Raw genomic sequence first — 22225 nt, 5'->3', positions numbered from 1 at the left:
GATGTTAAACTGCAAAACAACAAATAATGGCTTGAAAAAGGAAAAATATAGGTGAAACACTAGCAGTATATATATATCTTTTCATTAAAAATTAACTGAACATAGTATTGGGGAAAGGCCCCAGACTAACAGGTTTGTGAAGAGAAATCATCCATTTACTCACTGAATGAGTACAGCAGTGCTACTTACTCCATTCTAACCTGGATGGGTTGTCTTTCAAGATGATCTGGTAATTCAATCTTAATGTAGATTGAATCCTTGGCACCTTTCTGAGTCCAAACAAGTGCCGGCTATGATGGCAGGTTTGTGCTCGGGGCACATATCCATAAGTAGATGGAGCCCACCATTTCTTTTCATGTAAACCACGGTAGAATCATAAAATGGTGGTAACTTTCAGAATTTCAACAGAATCCTAGAGACAAAATGCTCCATGTCCTATTGCCAAGTCCTGGAACAATCTTCTCAACTATGATGTCAATGAGGTAATGGAATGATCCGCCTAGGGAGGAAGTACAGATGCCAGCTTGTCTCTATTTATAATGAACAGTCCCTATTCTTTAGCCAGAGATATACTTCTTTTCCACTCCAAAAAGTATCTCCCTGTCCAATATAATTCAATAAAATTAAGAGGTGTGGGGCCTATTTTTCCTTTCCCAAATGTCCCAGTTTGTCATTTTCCAAATTTGGCAGGCAAGAGGCACATTCACTAGAGGTACTTGAGATGTCTAGATAAAATCTTGAAGGTCTAATGAAGAGGAAAATCCTGCTCTATGCAGAGGTTTGGACTAGATGACCAGGAGGCCCTTTCCATTTTGTTGTCACTATGTAGTCAAATTCACTCTTCCTTCTGTCCGGCCGCCTTCTAAGTCCTGGGAAATGTGCATTAGAGGATGAGAAAGAAAAGGGGGCTCACTTCTCCCTCTTTAGACAAGCAACACCACCTCTGCCACCCTCTGCATTTCACTATGTTAGTGGGAGAGGGTTGGTTTATAAATACTAAGGTCAGAAGGGAGCATTATGATCATCTAGTCTGACTTCCTGCACAACTCAGGCCACAGAATTTCACCCACCCACTCCTGCGAAAAACCTCTCACCTATGTCTGAGCTGTTGAAGTCTTCAAATCGTGGTTTAAAGACCTCAAAGGAGCAGAGAATCCTCCAGCAAGTGACCCATGCCCCATGCTACAGAGGAAGGCGAAAAACCTCCAGGGCCTCTTCCAATCTGCCCTGGAGGAAAATTCCTTCCCAACCCCAAATATGACGATCAGCTAAACCCTGAGCATATGGGCAAGATTCACGAGCCAGATACTACAGAAAATTCTTTCCTGGGGAACTCAGATCCCACCCCATCTAACATCCCATCACAGGCCATTGGGCCTATTTACCATGAATATTTAATTACCAAAACCATGTTATCCCATCATACCATCTCCTCCATAAACTTATCGAGTTTATATGGTTCAATGACTTGTATTCTTAAACCAGCAGAAATAGATAATGTGCATCCAGTATTCTAAAGGACTGAACGGAGAACATCTAGGATTTTATGGAGCTATGTGGAAGGTCTGGATTATAAGTAGGGTGTCCACATATGACAGACCTGGTGAAGGAAAGCCCTTGCAGCACACATGCATTGAACCAGCCTGCTATGAATTTCACTGGCTCAGATAACCAGTACCTCCCAGTTTACAGGGGCTAAAACACCAGGGACAAAACACCTTTAGCAGAAGTGAGACAGACACCAGGACAGGTACTGAAAATGGGGACCTCCCCTAATTTCAGAGACACATAAGAACTCTTCCTGCCCTGTTGTTTCCAAAGGGGCTGCTCAGGGATAACTGAATGAAGAATTTGGCCGGCAGAATCTTTATTACTGGTGAATACACAGAGGCAGCCGAAACACATTTTGACTCTTCTATTCCAGGATGTGGTTTCAGATCCAAAAGGGAGGGAAAAAAATAAAAAATATTAATGGGGGCAGATCTTCAGCTGATGTTAGCTGTCATAACTCCGTTGAGGTGAATGACAAGTGACACCAGCTGGGGCACCACCCCCGGCATTTAGACCTGTACACTAGGCCCATTTGTTCTGCAAGAGACAATGACCATGGTGCCGCCTCCATGCCATTTTTTACAGAGTCACTTCTGTGAGTAGAGCCTCCCTTTGAATTCTTTCATTGATTTTGATGCAGTGTCATCCTTGGTTAAAACTACCGAAGCAACCCAAATGTTTTTAGATTTGTTGTCGTTTGCACCCTATGGATTTTATACTATGGGTTCTTAAAAACTATTTTTTAATGTTTGTAGGCACAGAAGCAAAATTAATAGTTACATATTCAACCACGAGGAAAGGTGAGGGGGAAAACCCGAGAAAATATTGTTGAAAAGTGTTAGGCACTGTATAAATTCATTCTGAGGGTCTGTTTATTTAATGTGTCCTCATAAACGTTAGTTGGATGAGCAAAGTGAAGTGCTACACTCAATGCAGTAGCATTTGCCTATCTGTCTCTAATGCAATAACATTAGAACACCACCTACGATCAGTTCCAAAATTTCAAGGAATGTTCCAGTAATCGATGAGCAGAACCCTTTTGCTTTTGGTGAAAACTGACAGGGAGAAAATGGAGATCAGAGGGAGCCTCTTGTATCTGATTCTGCAAGCAAGAGAAAAGAAATAAGAATTGTGTGGGGAGGGGACTCACACAGAGACCCTGGCATGTCGGGTGAGGGAGGCGGAATGGGAGTGCCTACAGAACCCCTGGCAGCTGGGAGAATGGGCAACTATGGTGTGGGGGCCAGGGGGTATAGGAGGAATAGAGGACAATGAGGGCCCCTTGATGGGGGAAAATGGGGGGAAATAATATGGGGAAAGGGGCAAGGGAACCCAAAGCCCTTGGCATGTCAGAGAGAGATGAGGAGGAGCACACAGAGCTTCTGGCATGGGGGTGAGAATGTGGGATCCTTATGTGGGGGAAAAGGGAGGAATGGGGGACTCACAGAGCCCCTGGCATGAAGGGGAGGGTTGCTGGGAAGCTCTGAAGCAGAGGGGCATAGGAAGGTGGCTAGGGAACTGGTGGGGGTGGGGAGGAGAGAGATTGGAAGAAAGCAAGAAGCCTCTGCTGTGTGCAAAAAAAACAAGTGCAACCATCTAGTTAGTATCTGTTGATTCAGTCACATGTCAATTTAAAACAACCATATTTGGGTAAAATACATATTTTGTTGTTGGTGTTCAGTCTGATTCTGTGTATTGCTATCAGATCACTCCTGTCATTTCTCCAATTAATTATTTTAGGAAGGGCTGGAAACTTCTCCTTTTATGCAAATAGTCATTTGGTGACCAACGTGACTTTGACATTCCATAGCGGCAATTACCTGGGATTTTTATGGATGCCAAGATCCTGAAACTTGCAGTGAAACATGCAGTAGTGCTGTGATGTTTCTTTTGCCTAGTCAGCTACATATTTCAAGAGACTTCAGTAGTGTTTCATTGTTGCAAAGGTCAAAGAGATAATGATTAAATCAAGGGAGATTGTTTTTATCACTTGAGTTTTTCTTTTTTTAAAAAAAAGAATAGGAAAATGTCAAAGTTTTTAAAAAGGGGAAAAAGTCCATTTCATTTTTAGGTCATTTATATATTTTCAATACTTAGGTGTATTAAGTGGCTCACCCACTCTGGGGCAAATAAGCAGAGTGGGCACTACTGCGAGCGTACTGAGGATCTTGCAAGAGCAAAGTGCACCTGTTAAGCTCTCAAAACTAACATTCGACACTGGAGGTTTCAGTCTAACTTGCCACACATCCCAGGAAGGTTGGCAGCAAGCAATGCTTTGGTCAGCTTCTGTCCCTTGGCTTCTGGCTGTCTTATTAATACTTTCTGGATTAAGCTGTGAATCCAAATATTATGAAAAAAAGAGGCAGAAAAGAAGCATTTCTGATGAACAGTAAGTACCATTGTTGGTGTCACTTACAAATAGATCTGTTCACATGGTGTGGTTTTAAATACCAGGAGTGGGAATAGAATGGCTCAAATAAATTTCTTTACAAAGTCTTTGGCAGATATGTAGCTAAATGCCATCTTCTCTTCTTTGATACAACAGGCCTCGCATGACCTCAGAAAGGGGGAATCTAGTATTTCATACAGGCGCCGCCAAAAATATTGAGTTTAGAACCGGATCAGAGGGAAAAATAAAAATTAATGAAGATGACCTCCAAGAGCTTTTTAGTCAGGTGGTATACTTACTTATTCTTATTAAATGTTCACCTTTTTGCTTGCACAATTATAGTTTAATTTAAATTTACATGCTCGCAAAATTTACCACAGGAACTGTTTCAGGTATGGCAATGGTTTTATTACTGTTAGCATTGCTGTCATCATTATGAGGTGATCATGAATTATTACAGACCCATAAAGAAATTATGTAGCTATATAAAAAATTAAGAGGCAGTTGTGTACACTATGTAACTCTGTTATCTCAGTGAACTTTATCATAAAATACTGTGAAGATCCAACTTTCTTCAGCAACTGAAAAGACAAATGATTGTTTCACATAGGTTTCTAATACACTAGAACTAACCTTTTTTTAAAATTTAGATCAGGAAAAATAAAGATGAGATTCTAGAGGTGAAAAGAAGCACTGGTGTCCTTCAGAATTTTTCAAACCAGATCACTCTGATTAATTCCAAGGTAAGTCTCACCTCATGTCACATTTTCAGTTCCTGATTTTCAGTTCCTCATATCATCACATCTTCATGATTTCTCTGACTGTTACCAGTTTTGGGCCCAAATCCTCCACGGAGAATTGCATGGGCTTAGGAAAAAAATTAGAATAATTTGTATGGGCCTGATCCAGCGCCCGCGAACCAAGAACTCCCACAGATTTCAGTGAGTTGTGGATAAAATCCTGAAACTATGGCTCTTCTTTTTGGCTCATCAGCATCTGTGCGTACCTAATCCTGAAGGTCCTACTCAGGCAGAGACCCCAGTGCACTCAAAGACTGTAGGAATGGGCCATATATATCTAATACAACAAGTGTTGCACAGAGTCAGCGTTCCATATGTAGAATCATGTGTCTAGTGAAACTAGAGATGGAAAAGGCCTTGTAGGTCATTTTTCCCATCTCCTGCTAATGCAGATGTTTTCCCTACAGTGCATTCTGGAATCCTTTATTCAGTTCAGTTGTAAATCACTCCAGTTATGGAGTTTCCACAATTTACCTTGGGGAAAATATTCCGGAGTCCATTTGAAATTATCCTGATATGTATGCTTCATTTGACTGTGTTCAGTTTCAGTCTGTTGCTTCTAGTCATATCCCCTTGGCTGATCGCCAACAATTCCTTTTCCTCCTTTGTGTTCATACCCTTCAAATAGCTGTAGACAGTTGTATTCACTCTGAGGCCCCTAATCCTGCAAAGATTTCTAAACAGCAAAATCCTATTGAACTACTCAAATGCTTAAAGTTAAACACAAGCATAAGTCTCCAGGACTGGGGCCTTAGTTGTTTAATCAAATTTATACATATTTAGGTTGTGATTTTCAAAAGAACATAAGTGGTTTAGATAATGAAATTCTATTGAATGAATATTGGGCACCTTATGCCTCTCTGAAAATTCCATTTTTGTTTTTCCATATGTGAAAATCCCTCATGTTTCCTTAGTCTACCAGTGTGTACCTGACTGAAAGGTGCAACCAGTCAGTCCCAGGACACACACATATCAGCACCACTTTAATCCCAAACACATTTGTCTTTGTATATCTGTTGCAGATTGTGAGTCTTGAGGGCAGATTTCAAAACATAGAACAGGTGAGTAATTATGGAACAAACCTAGCAGGTTTTATTAAAAGCAGAAAATGAAGGATGACTGCAAGAATAAAAATAACTAGATGGATTCTGTCCTCCCATGCATCACTCAGGGCTGGTTTTCTCATTAAGAGCACACAGACATGAAGTCACGATTTATAGATGAGATGAAATACCTTCTTTTCAAAATAAACTCTGTCAGATTCCCCATTCTTTAATTAAAATATCTTTGTAGAGTTAGAAAAATGGCAACTAGATACTAGGGGAAAAAAATCTTTTCCTTTTATGATCTGCCAAGACTAAGCCACGATTTGGGAACTCAATCTGAGTGTTTGCTTGTATTAAAGAAATCAATTTTAGTTATTAATTGCAGCACGAGTAATGCAGTTGCCATATAAACCATGCATGTGGCATCAAGAATGAAAGTGAGGCCTTTAGCTCTAGAAACATGGGTCCTCTGCTAGTAGAACTAATGAAGACTCTCTATTAACTGTCACTTGTTGTCGAGCTTTTACCCTCTCAGTGGGCAGCAGCCAGCCTCTACAGGGATACACAATCACAGACAGACAATTACATTATTAGTTGTTACATTTTTGTAGTGCCAATTGTGTGCTAAGCCTTTCGCAGACAAATCTGACAAAAAAGCAGACTCTTTTAAAGACCATGCTAGCAAGTAAACTGATTTCTCGTTCATTGTTTCAGACTGTCCTGAGGAAAGCTTGTAGTAGCAACCCCTGTCAGAATTCTGGAACCTGCCTAAGCCTGCTGGATGCCTTCTTTTGTCTCTGTCCCAGTAACTGGCAGGTGAGTCTTTCAGGCTATTTGAACACATCCAATATATATGATTGTCATTATTGTCATCAATAGGGTCCAATTCTGCCTCCTTCACTCTCACTGAGTAGCACCCATAAAAATAATGTGACAATTCATAGAGTTAAGGTAGCTCTCCATATGAAAAAGGATGGGAGACTCTAGATCTTAATGACAGGTTTCAGAGTAACAGCCGTGTTAGTCTGTATTCGCAAAAAGAAAAGGAGGACTTGTGGCACCTTAGAGACTAACCAATTTATTTGAGCATAAGCTTTTGTGAGCTACAGCTCACTTCATCGGATGCATACTGTGGAAAGTGTAGAAGATCTTTTTATATACACACAAAGCATGAAAAAATACCTCCCGAGTGGGGTGGGAGGAGGTATTTTTTCGTGCTTTGTGTGTATATAAAAAGATCTTCTACACTTTCCACAGTATGCATCCGATGAAGTGAGCTGTAGCTCACAAAAGCTTATGCTCAAATAAATTGGTTAGTCTCTAAGGTGCCACAAGTACTCCTTTTCTTTTTTCTAGATCTTAAGTAACTCTGCTGTAACTCCACAGACACTTTATGGTCCTTCTATGAACCTAGCTATTGTATATTCCTGTGTCAATGTTAGTCTGTAGTAAAGCACATCTTTTGAAGATTGAGGGTGATATATCCGTTGCCCAAAGCAATGCAGCTCCTTTAATATCCGACTCATCAGCTGGTATGTTTTTATATAACGCTCTCACACATTTGTCTCTCACACAACAGTGCCCATAAAAGAACCATGGGACAAATTATTTGCTAGTATAAATTGGTGTAAATGGAGCTGTGGAAATTTGCACTTGAGAGAAGGTGGGTCCACCCTAGACCTGAAAAACCATCGCGTTGATATTTTTATCAAAATGGATGCTTTTTTCGCAAGACGTTTCAGAAAACAGTATTTTCAATGAAAAAATATGTTGTTGAAAAGTTTCCAACCGGCTCCATTAGTAACCTAAAAGACGATGGTGAACTCCAGTTTATGTTATCCATATGCTTTCTATACGTTTCTAAAAGGTTTTATACCCTGGTGTGGCTGATAAGTAGGGTAATGGAAACAAGACAGAACAATAGCAGTTTGTTACAGTGTTTTATAAGGGAAGCTGTGGTAATAGCAGCCTATGCTTTGTATACCCTCTGAAACACTTCTGTTAAATTTTGGCTCCATGAACCACTTTGATTCTCTGTAATTTGGAAAATACCATGGATTTCTATGTCATCTCAGGGCCCGTTCTGTTCAGTTGATGTTAATGAATGCCAGATTTATGCCGGAACAGCACTCGGCTGCCAGAATGGAGCAACATGTGTTAACACACCAGGAAGTTACAGGTAACTTCTCATGCTCTTACACAGAAGTTCACTATTAGGATCCTCTAACATTTTTATGTCACTTATTGCCACTACAGTGCCACTCCTGGAAATAACAATCTTATATTTAGGTACTGCAGCAGTTTTCACTCAGAGCATAAAACACTTCATAAATTATGTATCCAATCCTGATGCATGCAAAACTCACTGGAGCCACTGGGACCTTTGCCTGTTTTGAGGCAAGAGGATAAGGCCCATATAAAGATTGTGTAAGACTGTCTTTCGTTCTGGTTCCGGCTACCTTGTCCAGATGAGGAGGCATAACTTGGTGCTGCATGCTACAATAATGGGTGGAGGCTGGATTCCACTCACCAGACTTCCCTGTCCCAGGCCTGGTTTACACTACATAGTTGGGTCAAGGTAAGGCAGCTTACGTCAACTTAATTATGTCAGTGTACACATACGCACTGCAGCCTTACTCCTGCCGATGTACTAGGGCACTTACACCAACAAAGTAATTCCACCTCCACAAGAGGTATAGGGCTTATGTCAGTGTAGTTAGGGTGACACAGTTTCTGTATAGACACTGTGTTTTACTTACATCGGCTGTTGGCTGTCTTGCCAATGTCACGGTTCCATGCTTGAGCTGGCTCTCAGCTCTCCCCCCCACCCCCCCACTGCCCCTCTTCAATCGTGGAAGCGCTCCCAGTGAGGACACATGCCACCAACAGGAGGGTAGTGTGGACATCAGCCACCACAGTAATTACTGAGGTGGCTGTAAGTTGACCTAACATAGATCAACTTAAGTCTGTAGTATAGACATGCTCCTTGTGTGCCAGCTGAACCAGCATGGGTACAATCAGATAGAAAACAAGCACAGTACAGACAACCCACACCAAATTCAATTATTTGGAAGTTTCTGAATTATTAAATAACATTTCCCCATTCCCCAGGTTTATCTTCCCCATTAGGGCCGTATCACAGATTGAAGCAAGTTTTTCAATTAAACTAAGTGGGGGAAAATTCAATGACCCCTTCCCTGCTGTTACGCGCAAGAAAATATCTTTGCACTAAAATGAAAATTAAACACTTATCCCAAAGCTAATAAAGTCGTAGAACTTCTCAAATATTTTAGATATCCATTTAAAGTAAGCAATTGATATTCTGCTTGTTTGGTGGCAATCGTTATACAGCTTAACGAAAAATACTACATAATATGAGGGGACTTTTTTTGCCTTACACTGTTGTTAGAATTACACAGTTGCAGAATCTTAACGGGAATGCCCGGGATGCATTTGATTTAGCTCTGTAGTGTTTGTTGATGAGCTATTAACAGCCCTGGATAAATGTCACATGTTCGACGGGCAAGTTTGCTTGAAAAGATCATTGCAGGTTACTGAACACTGTCTTTAGTGAACTGACACTGATTAACTTAGGGTTGACAGGATGGAATAATTTAATGCTTGAGTATGTTTCATCAATTAAGGATCGTCAGATATATAAACAACATGTTCCATCTTCCATACATCCACCCCCAAATAAATATGGGCAAATCAAATGACAGATAAAAAGATTCACAAGACTCTAAATCAGCTAATGAGGTGCATTTCAGAACTTCAAGTCCTGCCCCAAAGGACTGATCAAAATCAAGGCATTCAAAGATCCAGAGTACATTCCAAAGAGGAAGAGGTCACCACTCCTTTCCAGCTATTCTAGTAAGAGATTAATGTTATTACCCATTTGAAGCTGCTCTGAGCAGCACTTCCTAAAGCTGGTGGCCATGCTCTGGAAGTTTCTGCTGAGTAATAAAACATTGTTATGTTTTATTTCCTTTAAATACTGATCTTTCCCCTTCTTTAAGGTAATTCTCACTGAATTCCTGCTTGTTTTGAATATGAAACAATACTCTGATAGGCATCAGGACTCCTTCACCATTTCACCAAAATCACCACTATGCAGCTTCGAGCATTAAGGCCCTGATTCTGGAAAGAATTCCTATTACCTCTAAGCTCATGCTTTCCTGAATCAGTGCTTTAAAAAGGTTTCAGAGTAGCAGCTGTGTTAGTCTGTATTCGCAAAAAGAAAAGGAGTACTTGTGGCACCTTAGAGACTAACCAATTTATCTGAGCATAAGCTTTCGTGAGCTACAGCTCCAATGTAGCTCAAATAAATTGGTTAGTCTCTAAGGTGCCACAAGTACTCCTTTTCTTTTTGCTTTAAAAAGGACACATAAGTCAAGAGTTTCCACAGGAAAAGTACTGTGGAAACGTCCAGTGTAGTCAGCTCTTTGAGGGAGGGGCTGTGTGCCTCATTCACTGTGGCCCCACACCTTGTGTAGTCAGTGACATCTGCAAAATACCATCATTCCGATTTACAGACACGTCACTGGTGTGAGTGTGTGTGTATATGTGGTCTTACTGTTAGTAGGGGAAAGGATTGGGAACCTTGCTGGGGAAGGGAGCATGGATGGATAGAAAGCCTCAAGGCATGGAGTGGAAGAACTTTGTTTGACAAGAATATTGAGATACGGGTCTTCTCATCGGGTGGTAAACAGGCACATTTCATTATGTCCAGTACTGACTTAACACATGTAAGGGGACAGAGAAGCAATGAAGTGCTGTCCTGGAAGCTGACTGCCAGGAAATGCCTACTTTAAAACAGTCACTGTAAGTGAGAGATGGGAAGCAGAGTTCTCTCTTTCAGATGGATAGTGGTGGACATCTTAATTTTGTAGTGCACCACCATGCTGTGCTTCTGAGCACAGGAGGAAGGTAGCAAGTATAAGCTACTTTGTGCATAGCCTGTTTTACAGACTGCCTGATGTGGCAGAGAGACCTGCAGGAATGCTGGAAATTTGTCTATTAAAATGAAATTAACGCTGCAGGGAATAGCACACCCTGAGAAAAGTACCATTGGGCCACATTATAACTACTGCACATAGATATTCCTTCTAAAATCTTCTCGCAAGCAGTGGCAAAGTATTATAAAGCTTTTGGCAGACCAAGTAAATATTTGTGGGGACTAAGATTTTTATGCTGAAGCTGAGAACAAACTGCTTTGCAGGGAGCTCTGGCATGCCATTCAGCCTGCTTGTTCCCTTCTAATGGCTATTGTATTTGTGTCTGGAAGTCGTGTATTTACCAGCTTGTTTACCATTACAGAAAATAAGAAACAGAACTTTCAGACTGGTAGCCCCCTATAAGCATGGTGTTCTCGAAGGAACTGAGCAACTGCTGTCTGAATGCCAGTTAAAAAAAAGAGTGACGGACCCAAGTGTGCGACACAATCTGCTACAAAATGGGAAAGTCACTGAACTATAGTGCCCATGCCTTGGAACCACGGGCACCCCCCATATTCTGTCATTTCGATACAGTATTTCTCTTCACTTCCTGTCTTGTCTTGTTTGTTCTGTCATGTTCCACCTCAGCAGGGGCTGCATTTCAGGAGCCTAGATTGTACCTTTAGGCATAGTGCACCACCTCCAGAATAGCCCTGAGACTCACTGTGACTCAGAGACTCTCCTCTAGGGCAAATTCCTCCTATCCCCTACCCCCTTGTCTCCTCTTGCTTCAGGAAGTAATAACTTGTTGCAATAGATATAATACCCACATTCAGTTCATCATTCCAGCTTGAGAGGACTGGAAGGCAGGATTCCTGGATTCTGTTACCACCTCTTCCACTAAAACTTGCTGTATTAACATGCATAAACTGCTTAATTTATCCATGCCTCAGTTTCCTCATCTCCACAATGAGTGTAGGGCTGTGTAATTTGTTGAAGTGAGTCAGCTGGTCCAGCAACAACAAAAGAGCCAGCCAGCCAGCCAGCATTATTTCTCTTCAAGGCTTTATTCTTGCCAGCTAAAAAATGTCCTTCATACCAAACTAAACAAACTGGCTTTTACCTAACTGGAAAGCAAATAGACAGGCTACAACTTAAGCTTGTGTCTTTCCTCTGACTACCAGGAAGCTCCAGCAACACATCCTCTGTTTCAGCAAAGCACTTGAGCAGGTGTTTAAGGTTAAGCACACATTCAAGTCACTCCCTAGTTGGCAAAGCGGTAAGTGTAGGTGTTTTGATGAATCTGGGCCTGAATGACTCATCCTTCAAGGCCAGATTCTTAAAAGCATTTAGGTGCCTAAATATGGAGCTAGTTATCAAGTGTGATTTTCAAATGTGCCCGAGGTTTGGTGCCTAAATCTCATTGAAATCAGTGGGAGTTAAGCACCTAACTGTGAAAAATCACACTAGCTGTCTAAATACTTCTAAAAACCTGTCCCTCAGTCCCTAGTCTAACTATGAAAGCGGCAAAGAGTCCTGTGGCACCTTGTAGACTAAAAGACGTATTGGAGCATAAGCTTTCGTGGGTGAATACCCACTTCTTCAAATCTGAAGAAGTGGGTATTCACCCACGAAAGCTTATGCTCCAATACGTCTAGTCTATAAGGTGCCACAGGACTCTTTTCCGCTTTCACAGATCCAGACTAACACTGCTACCCCTCTGATACTAGTCTAACTGTATTGCTCTATCCAGTACACCTGTGGGCTGTAAGGTAGATGTTAATGCTCCACCACCTGTCACAGTATAATTATTACTTGTCTTACAGGAGGGTTTTGAAGGCTTAGTTTAATGTATGTTTGTAAAGGACTTGGAGATCCTTGGCTGGAAGGCACCATTTAAAGTGCAAAGTACCATTACTGTAATAAAATAGTCACATATGACTTTTGTTGAAAAACAGAATAAGGCCATTGTCATTTCATCTTCTGTCACCATCACGTTTGCTGAGAGCTGTATAGCTCTGGGTAGAAAAAGTTTTCACCTATTGAAAAGTAAATCCTTTGTGAAAGGCTAATGGGGACTTTAGGGCCAGAAAACTGCTATATGAATACAGTTAGTTGCAACCTTCACAACGTGGTAAAGAACCACACTGAAGGGAGAGTCCCAACATCTACACTGGGGAGGAAGGATTTTCCAGTGATTAGTACCCTAACGTAGGTGTTGGGAGATCTGTGGCAGAGCAGGGCTTGAACCCAAACTTCATGTGTGACCTTGGGCAGGTCACTTAGTGTCTCTGTGCTCCAGTTTCCCATATGTAAAATGGGGGTATCCTGCCCTATCTCACAGGGAGGTTGTAAGGCTAAATACATTCAAGACTGTGAGGTGTTCAGATACTGTGGTAATAAGACAGACAACATTATGGCATTTCTCTGTGTTTTCATCACTAGCTGTACCTGTACTCCAGAAACCTATGGGCCCCATTGTACCTCGACATTTGATGATTGCCAAGGAGGCTCTCAGGCTCTCTGTGAGCACGGCATCTGCATAGATTCAGACAGGGAGCAGCCCAATGAGGTAAGAAATGAAGTATGAGTCTCTTTATGCAACACAGTTTCAGTCAGTGTTTAAGAACCCTGAAGAACCAATAAATACCAATTGTACCAATAAGTACCAACCAACTGTGCTCTCGAGGTGAAATAGTGGCCCTGGGCAACTAATCCTGTACACAATGACCAAACATTGGTTGCTGCATGGTGCTGAGCATCCCAGTGACCACAGAGGGAACTAAGGGTAATTAGCAACTCCCAAGAGGCACCTGTGTCGGGTCCATCATTATCCTCCTTTAAACAGCTGGGAAAGAAGAAACGTTTTTTGAATATTTAAAAACATTTCTTGAATCTCCAGTTCTAGTATTGGGTATTATTTCAATCCTAACATTATCTGAAACATAGTTAAGAAGAACAAACATTGTCGTCACTGCAAGACCCCCATGGAAGGGAAAGCAAGGACTTGGCAATACTATCCCTAGTGGTTTCTGGGGCTGGCAATGTCACGTGCACTGTTTACCTGCTGTATGATTATTGCCTGTCTTTCATGAAAACAGTCCAGTTTAGTAACTGTAGGTCTGCATTGAAGATTTGGTTAAGGTTCACCATTCAGTTGCTTCTAGGCTATTTTCCCTTTATTTTGTAGATTATTGGTGGGATTTTCAAAAGTTTCAGGGTTGGCTTGACTCTTCTCCCATTAAAGTCAACGATAAAGCTCCCCTTGGCTTCAGCGAGATCACAGTTAATGCTGAGCGCTTGAGAATATACCACCCTAGTGTTATTTAATGTTAACTTCAAAACTCTTCATACTCCAATTCTCTGGGACATTGCTGAGACCAAATAAGGATTGTTCTTAAAAATAAATAAATAAATAAATAAAAATCACACTTTAAGAAGAGGTTCTGGAACATAACTTCAATCCAAATAAGTCATGCTGACTCCACTGAACACTGCAATTCGTTACAGATGTTAAGATCTGAGTGTTAGTAAAGTTTACAGTAAATATAATCATTGCCCTTAAAGAAAGTATGGATTTGTGAATTAATTAGCTATTTACACTGTGTACATCACACAGATTACTGCACAGTTTGCCAAACTAATTTCAGGTTGTTATATTTATATTGGTCTCTTTACCCTAAATGCAAAGCAAGCTGAGTTGATTGCTTTAAATTATGTTTAGGTACAGTTCATGATTGCTGTTCATTCTCTCTGGTGTAGTTTCAGTAAAATACAAGTTCCTTTTGCTTAGTGAAATAATGATGCAGCCTGTTATTGCCATGTGCTAAATGTTCAATTTCAGAGGAAGAAAGATGGGAAAATCTACCCATGACTATGCAAAAGCAAATCACGTGCCAACATTTTTTCTTTGGGGGGGGGTTGGGGAAGGAATAGCTCAGTGGTTTGAGCACTGGCCTGCTAAACCCAGGGTTGTGAGTTCAATCCTTGAGTGGGCCAGTTAGGGATCTGGGGCAAAAATTGGGGATTGGTCCTGCTTTGAGCAGGGGGTTGGACTAGATGACCTCCTGAGGTCCCTTCCAACCCTGATATTCTATGATTCTATAAACCTCTCTTGTAATTGGCTGTAGTTTAAAAGATTTTTTAAAATTGTTCCTTGTATAGGCTTCTTAGTAGTTTTCACAATTGCCCTAATTCATAACATGCTGTTTAATGTGGCAGCCAAAGTACAGCTGTATCTGTGATGCTGGTTGGATGTCCCCGCCTGGTAGCCCTGACTGCAGTGCTGACATAGATGAGTGCAGCCTCTCTAGTCCGCCGTGTTCTCTGAATCCTCCCGTAGGGTGCTACAACACTCCAGGCTCTTACTACTGCGGGTCTTGTCCCACAGGTACTTTATTCTCATTCAGCAACAAGAGGCAATGGTGTGTGCTGACTGCCAATACTTCACAAGCACAGAATTGGGGTCAATACAGGAGTAACTGGATGAAATTCTTTGGACTTTTTTATACGGGAGATCCAATTAGCTAATCTAATGGTCCCTTCTGCCCTGAAAATCTATGAATTCTCTTTTTGCAGTGCACTTATTTGAGTTATTTAGGCATTTTGTAGAGAAGATGATTACAGGGACTCTAAATAATGACGATCAGGATTAGAACAAGCCTTTGTAGTAAAAATTTTATGGTAAGGTCTGACTGGCCTAATCCTTATGTAAAAGTGTGATCCATTACTGAAAATGCACAGGACATATTCAAATAAAAGGTCCCCACTCACATTTAGCAGACTACATTATTTTAAATTCTACAATACATTTCAGTTTAGTTCTAATACCTCAAAGGAGGAAGATTTCCCATTCAGCTGCCTTTCCTAAATGGCATGCAAAAGTAATATTTTCCTGTGCTTGGGACAGGCAGGAAAGTTCTACTAAAAGGAAGAAAAGTAAAAGGTAGTCGTAAGGATTTGCCAGTTTTTGCCTCTCTGCTGTGTCTCTTCATAGGCTGGCAAGGAAATGGCTACCGTTGCCAAGATATTAATGAATGTGAGACGGATAATGGAGGCTGTTCAATAGCACCAGTGGTTCAGTGCATCAACACTATGGGATCCTTCCACTGCAGTCTTTGTCCACCAGGTAAAACAATGAATTGACTTTATGTTGATATAATGACAAGCAGGATATACGCTGAAAACATGAAGATACTACACCTTCTAGCACCATTAGTTTTGTTTAAATAAACAAGTGTTATACTAACCAACGTGATTTTAATGTGGTTTAATATAGTGTCTGGAGACAAAGCACATTTAAACTGCCTTAGGAAGACTTAGGGGTGAGCATGTGATAGTGTACATATCTAATTACATCTCCTTTAAATTGATTCCTGTCATACTAAAAAGACATTTTAAATGACTTATCAATGTGCTTCCTTTGGCAGACAATACGTGAATAACTAAGATCATTATTATGTTGTCCACATTAATTAAAAGTATATGCTATATGTCAAACCACCTGGATTGTCCTTGTTAAGACTTCCTAATTACTCATTGCTTTAAAAGTGCTTCCAAAATCTGTACAGTGTTTCCAGCCACAAAATAAACAGAGCAGTTGGAGTGGTGATAAGTCAACATTTTGAATTTTATTATTTTTAAAGCCCTTTATGAGAAGTACAGCATCATTAACAGAAATACTAACTAACAGAAAAAATGTTTTTAACTGCCTGGAATAAATGTAATGGAAACAAATTCCTGTTAGGAAGAGTTCACCAACACTGTTTACCATACATATGTTACTCTATACTGGGAAGGCATTTTGAGTACATGTTTGATCTAATGCACTGGATCATAAGTAATTCATAGGCTTTGATGAATGATACTCCAGGCACCTCTTTCTTCTTGTCTTAATGAGCCTCATAGCAGCACCAGCAGCGATTTCCCACTCTCCATTCAGTTGTTTGTGTTCTAAACTTCAGTGCATCATGGGCCTATTCCAAACTTCAGTCTCGCAATCATGAGACCAAAGTTATAGAAACCCATGCACCACTGTGGTTTATTGTGTGCAGAAATGAATGGAAGGCAGAATGTAATGACTGCTACAGCCCAGGTCTTAAGGTTCTGATCTCACACATACTTGGTTTATGCGGATGTAACTCTGTTTTGTCCATTGGATTTACTTATGATTAACAACAGAATCAGTAAGATCAGAGTCAGGGCCCTGAAGTGTGGTAACCTGAGGTAGTCAACGAAGTTTGAAAACCTCTGGTCCAGTGTCAACTTCAGCTTTTTCTGTTTAAGTGCTGGAAAAGCATCGTACTTGGTCCCCATTTAAGTCTTTCACCTGGGTGACAGTATGAGTAAGCACAGTTCCCATTTGATTCTCACAGATTTTCACCAACCCGGTTTGTTTGTATAATAACAATGATCTTATTCTGACCAGGTTATGAGGGGGATGGAAGAGAATGCACCCAAGTTGGTATCTGCTCAATAAATAATGGAGGTTGCCATCCATTGGCCTCATGTGTACCCTCTCCAGGTAATATGCCATTTTAAGTACTGTTAGATAGTTCAATATCAGTCTTCAAAAAAGTGGGCAGTTTTGTGACAACACATTTAAAATGAAGTCCTCTGACCTTAGAACTTTCACTTTCGCCTTCAGACCACAAGCTAACAGATATGTACGCTTTAGTGAACTGACACTGCCTCTAGCAACGGGAGACCTAGGATGCACAAGGGTGCAAAAGGCAGTGACCTGGCATTTGCAGAGAATGTAGATAAAGCCTTCTGGCAGTGCTACAGTATCGTCAGAATGCATCCAGATTCCACCACCAGACATTTGCAGGTTTCATTGTGCGGATGTTGCCAGCCCCCACAATTCCCCTCCTGGAACCCCTCTGCCTCATTCCAGCTATAGATTCCATTCTGCACCTCTCTGCAAAGACACGTGGGCCTCCACAGCTCTCTTAAGACTTTCCAGTAACCAGTAGTCTTAATGACTACAGTGGACACAGAGCAGGGAAGAACATCCCAAAACAGATCACCTGTTAATAGACTAAAGCATTTTGCAAAGCCCTGTTTCAAATTGAGACTCTGTTTCACGTACTGTTAATGACAAAGCTGATATTGTTACTGTAATCAGGACCAGGCTAATTACTATGTATGTTTTGTCTCATCTTCCACAGGTCCTACACCTACCTGTGTCTGCCCAGCTGACTACACTGGAAGTGGTTATGGGCCAAATGGGTGTGCCCCAGTCAGTGATACCTGTCAGCATCAAAACCCGTGTAGAAATGGACAGTGCTTAGTAAGTATGTCTCCTCATAGTTAGAGACAATTTTGTTTAGATGTGACCATTAAGACACAGCATACCAGTGAGGATAAAAATCGGCATGGGTTTACCCCTGTGCAACCCCATTGGTGGTGATTTCTACATGCATTTCTGAAGTGTTCTTCACCATACTTTACCTACTGTCCTAGAATATAGTAGGTTTGCACGGGAGGAGGGGGGAAGTGTAAGTCAGTGCAGGATTTGACCCTAGTTTGATGTACTCAGACATGACAATAATGACAAAATATAATCACAGCGTTCATTTTTACATGGTACTTTTTCTTAAATGCACAAAACCAACATGGCTGTGGTGCTATGAATCCTGTATCAATTTTTGCTGCTTGTGAATGGGACCACCACTGTGATCACCTGGTCTGACCTCCTGTATAACACAGGCCATAGAACTCCCCCAGAATAATTTCTAGAGCAGATCTTTTAGAAAAACATCCAATCTTGATTTAAAAATTGGCAGCGATGGAGACTTCCCCATGACCCTTGGTAAAGTGTTCCCAGGGTTAATTACTCTCACCGTTAAAATTTTATGCTTTATTTCCAGTCTGACTTTATCTAGATTCAACTTCCAGCCAGTGGGTTGTGTTATACCTTTGTTTGCTAGACCAAAGAGCCCATTATTAAATATTTGTTCTCCTTGTAGATACTTAAACAGTGTAATCACCCCTTAACCTTCGCTTTAAGCTAAAAGGCTTAGAATAAGAGATAGCAGGACTATTAAAAAATAGTTGAATGGAGAGTAAAACATAGTACACAGCAGATACCATCAATAGAAAACATCTGGGAGTGTTCCATTTAGGGCAACACCCAGAATTCACTGATGGGTCAGAAACTGACTAACAGACAGAAAACAAACACTACAAACAAATGGTCATAGAATCATAGAATATCAGGGTTGGAAGGGACCTCAGGAGGTCATCTAGTCCAACCCCCTGCTCAAAGCAGGACCGATCCCCGACTAAATAGTCCCAGCCAGGGCTTTGTCAAGCCTGACCTTAAAAACTTCTAAGGAAGGAGATTCCACCACCTCCCTAGGTAACGCATTCCAGTATTTTACCACCCTCCTAGTGAAAAAGTTTTTCCTAATATCCAACCTAAACCTCCCCCACTGCAACTTGAGACCATTACTCCTCGTTCTGTCATCTGCTACCACTGAGAACAGTCTAGATCCATCTTCTTTGGAACCCCCTTTCAGGTAGTTGAAAGCAGCTATCAAATCCCCCCCTCATTCTTCTCTTCCGCAGACTAAACAATCCCAGTTCCCTCAGCCTCTCCTCATAAGTCATGTGTTCCAGTCCCCTAATCATTTTTGTTGCCCTCCGCTGGACGTTTTCCAATTTTTCCACATCCTTCTTGTAGTGTGGGGTCCAAAACTGGACACAGTACTCCAGATGAGGCCTCACCAATGTCGAATAGAGGGGAACGATCACATCCCTCGATCTGCTGGCAATGCCCCTACTTATACATCCCCAAATGCTATTGGCCTTCTTGGCAACAACGGCACACTGTTGACTCATATCCAGTGGCTATGAGGGTGGGTCAATTTTCAACATGGAAATAGTTAGCAGGGGAATTTCTCCATGAATCTGTATTAAGACCATTGTTTAATATGTTTATTAATGATCTAGTAAAGAGGTGAAGAATGAGGGGAAATGTTTGCAGCTAACAAAATGTAGGTTTCAGAGTGGTAGCCATATTAGTCTGTATCAGCAAAAACAACAAGGAGTCCTTGTGGCATCTTAGAGACTAACAGATTTATTTGCTAGCTCACCAAAGCTTATGCCCAAATACATTTGTTAGTCTCTGAGGTGCCACAAGGACTCCTTGTTGTTTTAACAAAATGTAGGTTAGTTAAGACTATAGGAGACTAGTTTAGGGCACTAAGCATTGGCAATCCAGGTTCAATCCCCTGCTCGGTCACAGACTTCCTTTGTGACCCACTTAGCCTCTCTGTGCCTCAGTTCCCGATCTGTAAAATGGTCTGATAGTACTTCCCTACCTCCCACGGGTGTTGTGGGGATCGATAGATTAAAAACTGTGACATGCTCAGATAATGTATTAACGGGACACATGTAAATACCTAAAATTGATAGATGAACTTCAGAGGAACCCAACAGAGCTATCACTGGGTGGCATAAAGGCAGATGAAATTTCATTGTTAATAAGCATGAGGTAATACATTCCAGAAGAAGTAATTGCAACTACTAATGCACATTATTGAGCCCTCAATTAAAAGTAAACACTCAGCAAAAAGACTTTAGCATCACTGTGAACACCTCAATAAAAGCCTCTGCTCAATATGCGCTGCTGGACCAAAAAAGTTACGCATGCAGAGAAAGGGATAGAAAATAATAGTGGAAATATTATAGAGCCATTCTATAAATTGATGGTGAGATTTCCCCCACCTGGAATATTGTATTCATTCAAGAAAGTCATAGAAGAAGCACAAGGGGCTCAAATGATGGGCAACAGAAACAATGGGAAATATGGAAAGACCCTCATGGGAGGAGAAATAGGAAAGATTAGGATTGTTTAGAGAGGAGATGAAAAGAAGGGGCAAAAGAGAGAAACACAAAATAAAGAATGGTACAGAGAAAGTAAGTGCTTCCATTACCCTTCTTCATAGTAAAAGAACAGGGGACATCCCCTGAAACTGACATCCAGCAAGTGTAGAACAAGTCAAATGAAATAGTATCCTGCACAGTGCATCATTAATTTGCAGAACTCATTGCTGATAAATAGCATTGAAGTAAGAGCCTAGAAGGTGTCCAAAAATTGACATTTAAACAGGTAAAGGGTGAAGTTAACACATGGAGTGGCAGTCCAGCTCAAGGCCCTCTATGATACTTAAACCCCACAAAGGGACTGGATAGGCATCCCACTAATGGGGTGGCTGCATAATGGTGCCTGTGCACACACTTATTAGTGCAGAAAACCACAATGGGAGCAGACCAGAGGTGCGGCAGCAGATCTGTGTTTATCCAGAACTACTGACCCCTGTATTCCATGCAACTGGTACAGAGTCAATGGGTGCTATTTTAGTGAAACACCACAGGCCTCAGCAGGGAGGTGAGTTTCCCCAGCACTCTGCATTCTACCCACATAGACCCCAAATACTTGGACTTTGTGCGTGAAGTGAATTTCGTGTTCTGAGAAAATGCAGTTACTTTAATATGATTAAGAGTTTGTAACTGTATCTACCCCCATGTTCCATGGCATAATAATTGACTGGAGTTAGGAAGAAATTTCCATATGGTCAGGTAGGTTATTCCATAATTTTCCATTACAGGGTTCTTACACCTTTCTCTGAAGCAGTTGATACTGACTACTATCAGATTTAGCGCACTGGCTTGGATGTGTCAGGATCCTGGCAAAGGCAGTCAGGAATAAGGGTCAGAGCAGGGTCAAACCTGAGACTGAGAGGAGTTTCATAGTCAAGTTCCAGGCTGGAGTCAATACCAAAGATCAGGGTCCAGGTCAGGAGGCTGCAGGTCAAGTTGAGGTTGAAGCCAGGAGTGCAAGACCAGGGATCAGGAATGGTCATGGTAGCTACAGGAGAGCCACACTGTTGCCTGGACACTTCCCGGAACACCCCTTAGGTTTATGTAGGATGGGAGCCAATCAGGAGGTCTGAGGCTGCTGCCTGTCAGACCTCTTGAGGCAGGACTTCCTGTGGTCTGAGTCTACAACAGGTCATGGATAATGGAGCACAAGCTGGTTATAGCTTCTGTTGCGTGGCAGCATGAAGATGTCTGCCACCTGCAGCTTTTCAGGGCTGTCTTTGAGACCCCAGGGGCCCTACATTACACCTCCTAAGGGGCATCTCCACTGACCTTTGTTTGTCTGGATGGGCCTCATGGAAGGCTGTCACGAGGTCATGGATTTGGGATTCTAGCTCCCAGGATCACTCTTCTGAACCAGCTCTCCCAGAGGAAACCATATTTGATTTTTGAAGTCCAGTATCTCATGGATCTTGTATTTGTCGTGTCCCTGGATCTGCACCAGAGGGGGTAGTGGTTGAGCCTGGTGCGTGAAGGGGTTGTTGATGTTTTTAGCAAGGATATAGGGAACATTGGGTGTGCGTTGAGGGATCTGGGTAACTAAAGCCCCATTGTCACTGGGTTAATTACCTGGCTAATGAAATATGGCCCAAGGTATTGGAAATACTATTTACA

The 22225-nt window shown here is 41.5% G+C and overlaps 1 protein-coding gene across 1 annotated transcript in view; it reads left to right on the top strand.

The window, feature by feature from the left end:
• Positions 1-3759: 3759 nt before the first annotated feature.
• CUBN (cubilin) overlaps positions 3760-22225 on the top strand; it is a 212734-nt gene continuing 194268 nt past the window's right edge. The window contains exons 1-11 of the mRNA XM_027820946.3: positions 3760-3940; positions 4097-4226; positions 4591-4683; positions 5763-5801; positions 6501-6602; positions 7862-7965; positions 13169-13295; positions 14945-15113; positions 15720-15851; positions 17151-17246; positions 17893-18014. Of these exons, the coding sequence (XP_027676747.3) occupies positions 3822-3940; positions 4097-4226; positions 4591-4683; positions 5763-5801; positions 6501-6602; positions 7862-7965; positions 13169-13295; positions 14945-15113; positions 15720-15851; positions 17151-17246; positions 17893-18014 (1233 nt within the window). The 5' untranslated portion in view covers positions 3760-3821. The remainder of the gene's footprint in view (positions 3941-4096; positions 4227-4590; positions 4684-5762; positions 5802-6500; positions 6603-7861; positions 7966-13168; positions 13296-14944; positions 15114-15719; positions 15852-17150; positions 17247-17892; positions 18015-22225) is intronic.

Source organism: Chelonia mydas, chromosome 2 (genome assembly GCF_015237465.2).
Source record: "Chelonia mydas isolate rCheMyd1 chromosome 2, rCheMyd1.pri.v2, whole genome shotgun sequence".
Taxonomy (NCBI): Eukaryota; Metazoa; Chordata; order Testudines; family Cheloniidae; genus Chelonia; species Chelonia mydas.
The sequence above is the reverse complement of the archived record's forward strand: the minus strand, read 5'-3'. Positions and strand labels throughout refer to the sequence as shown.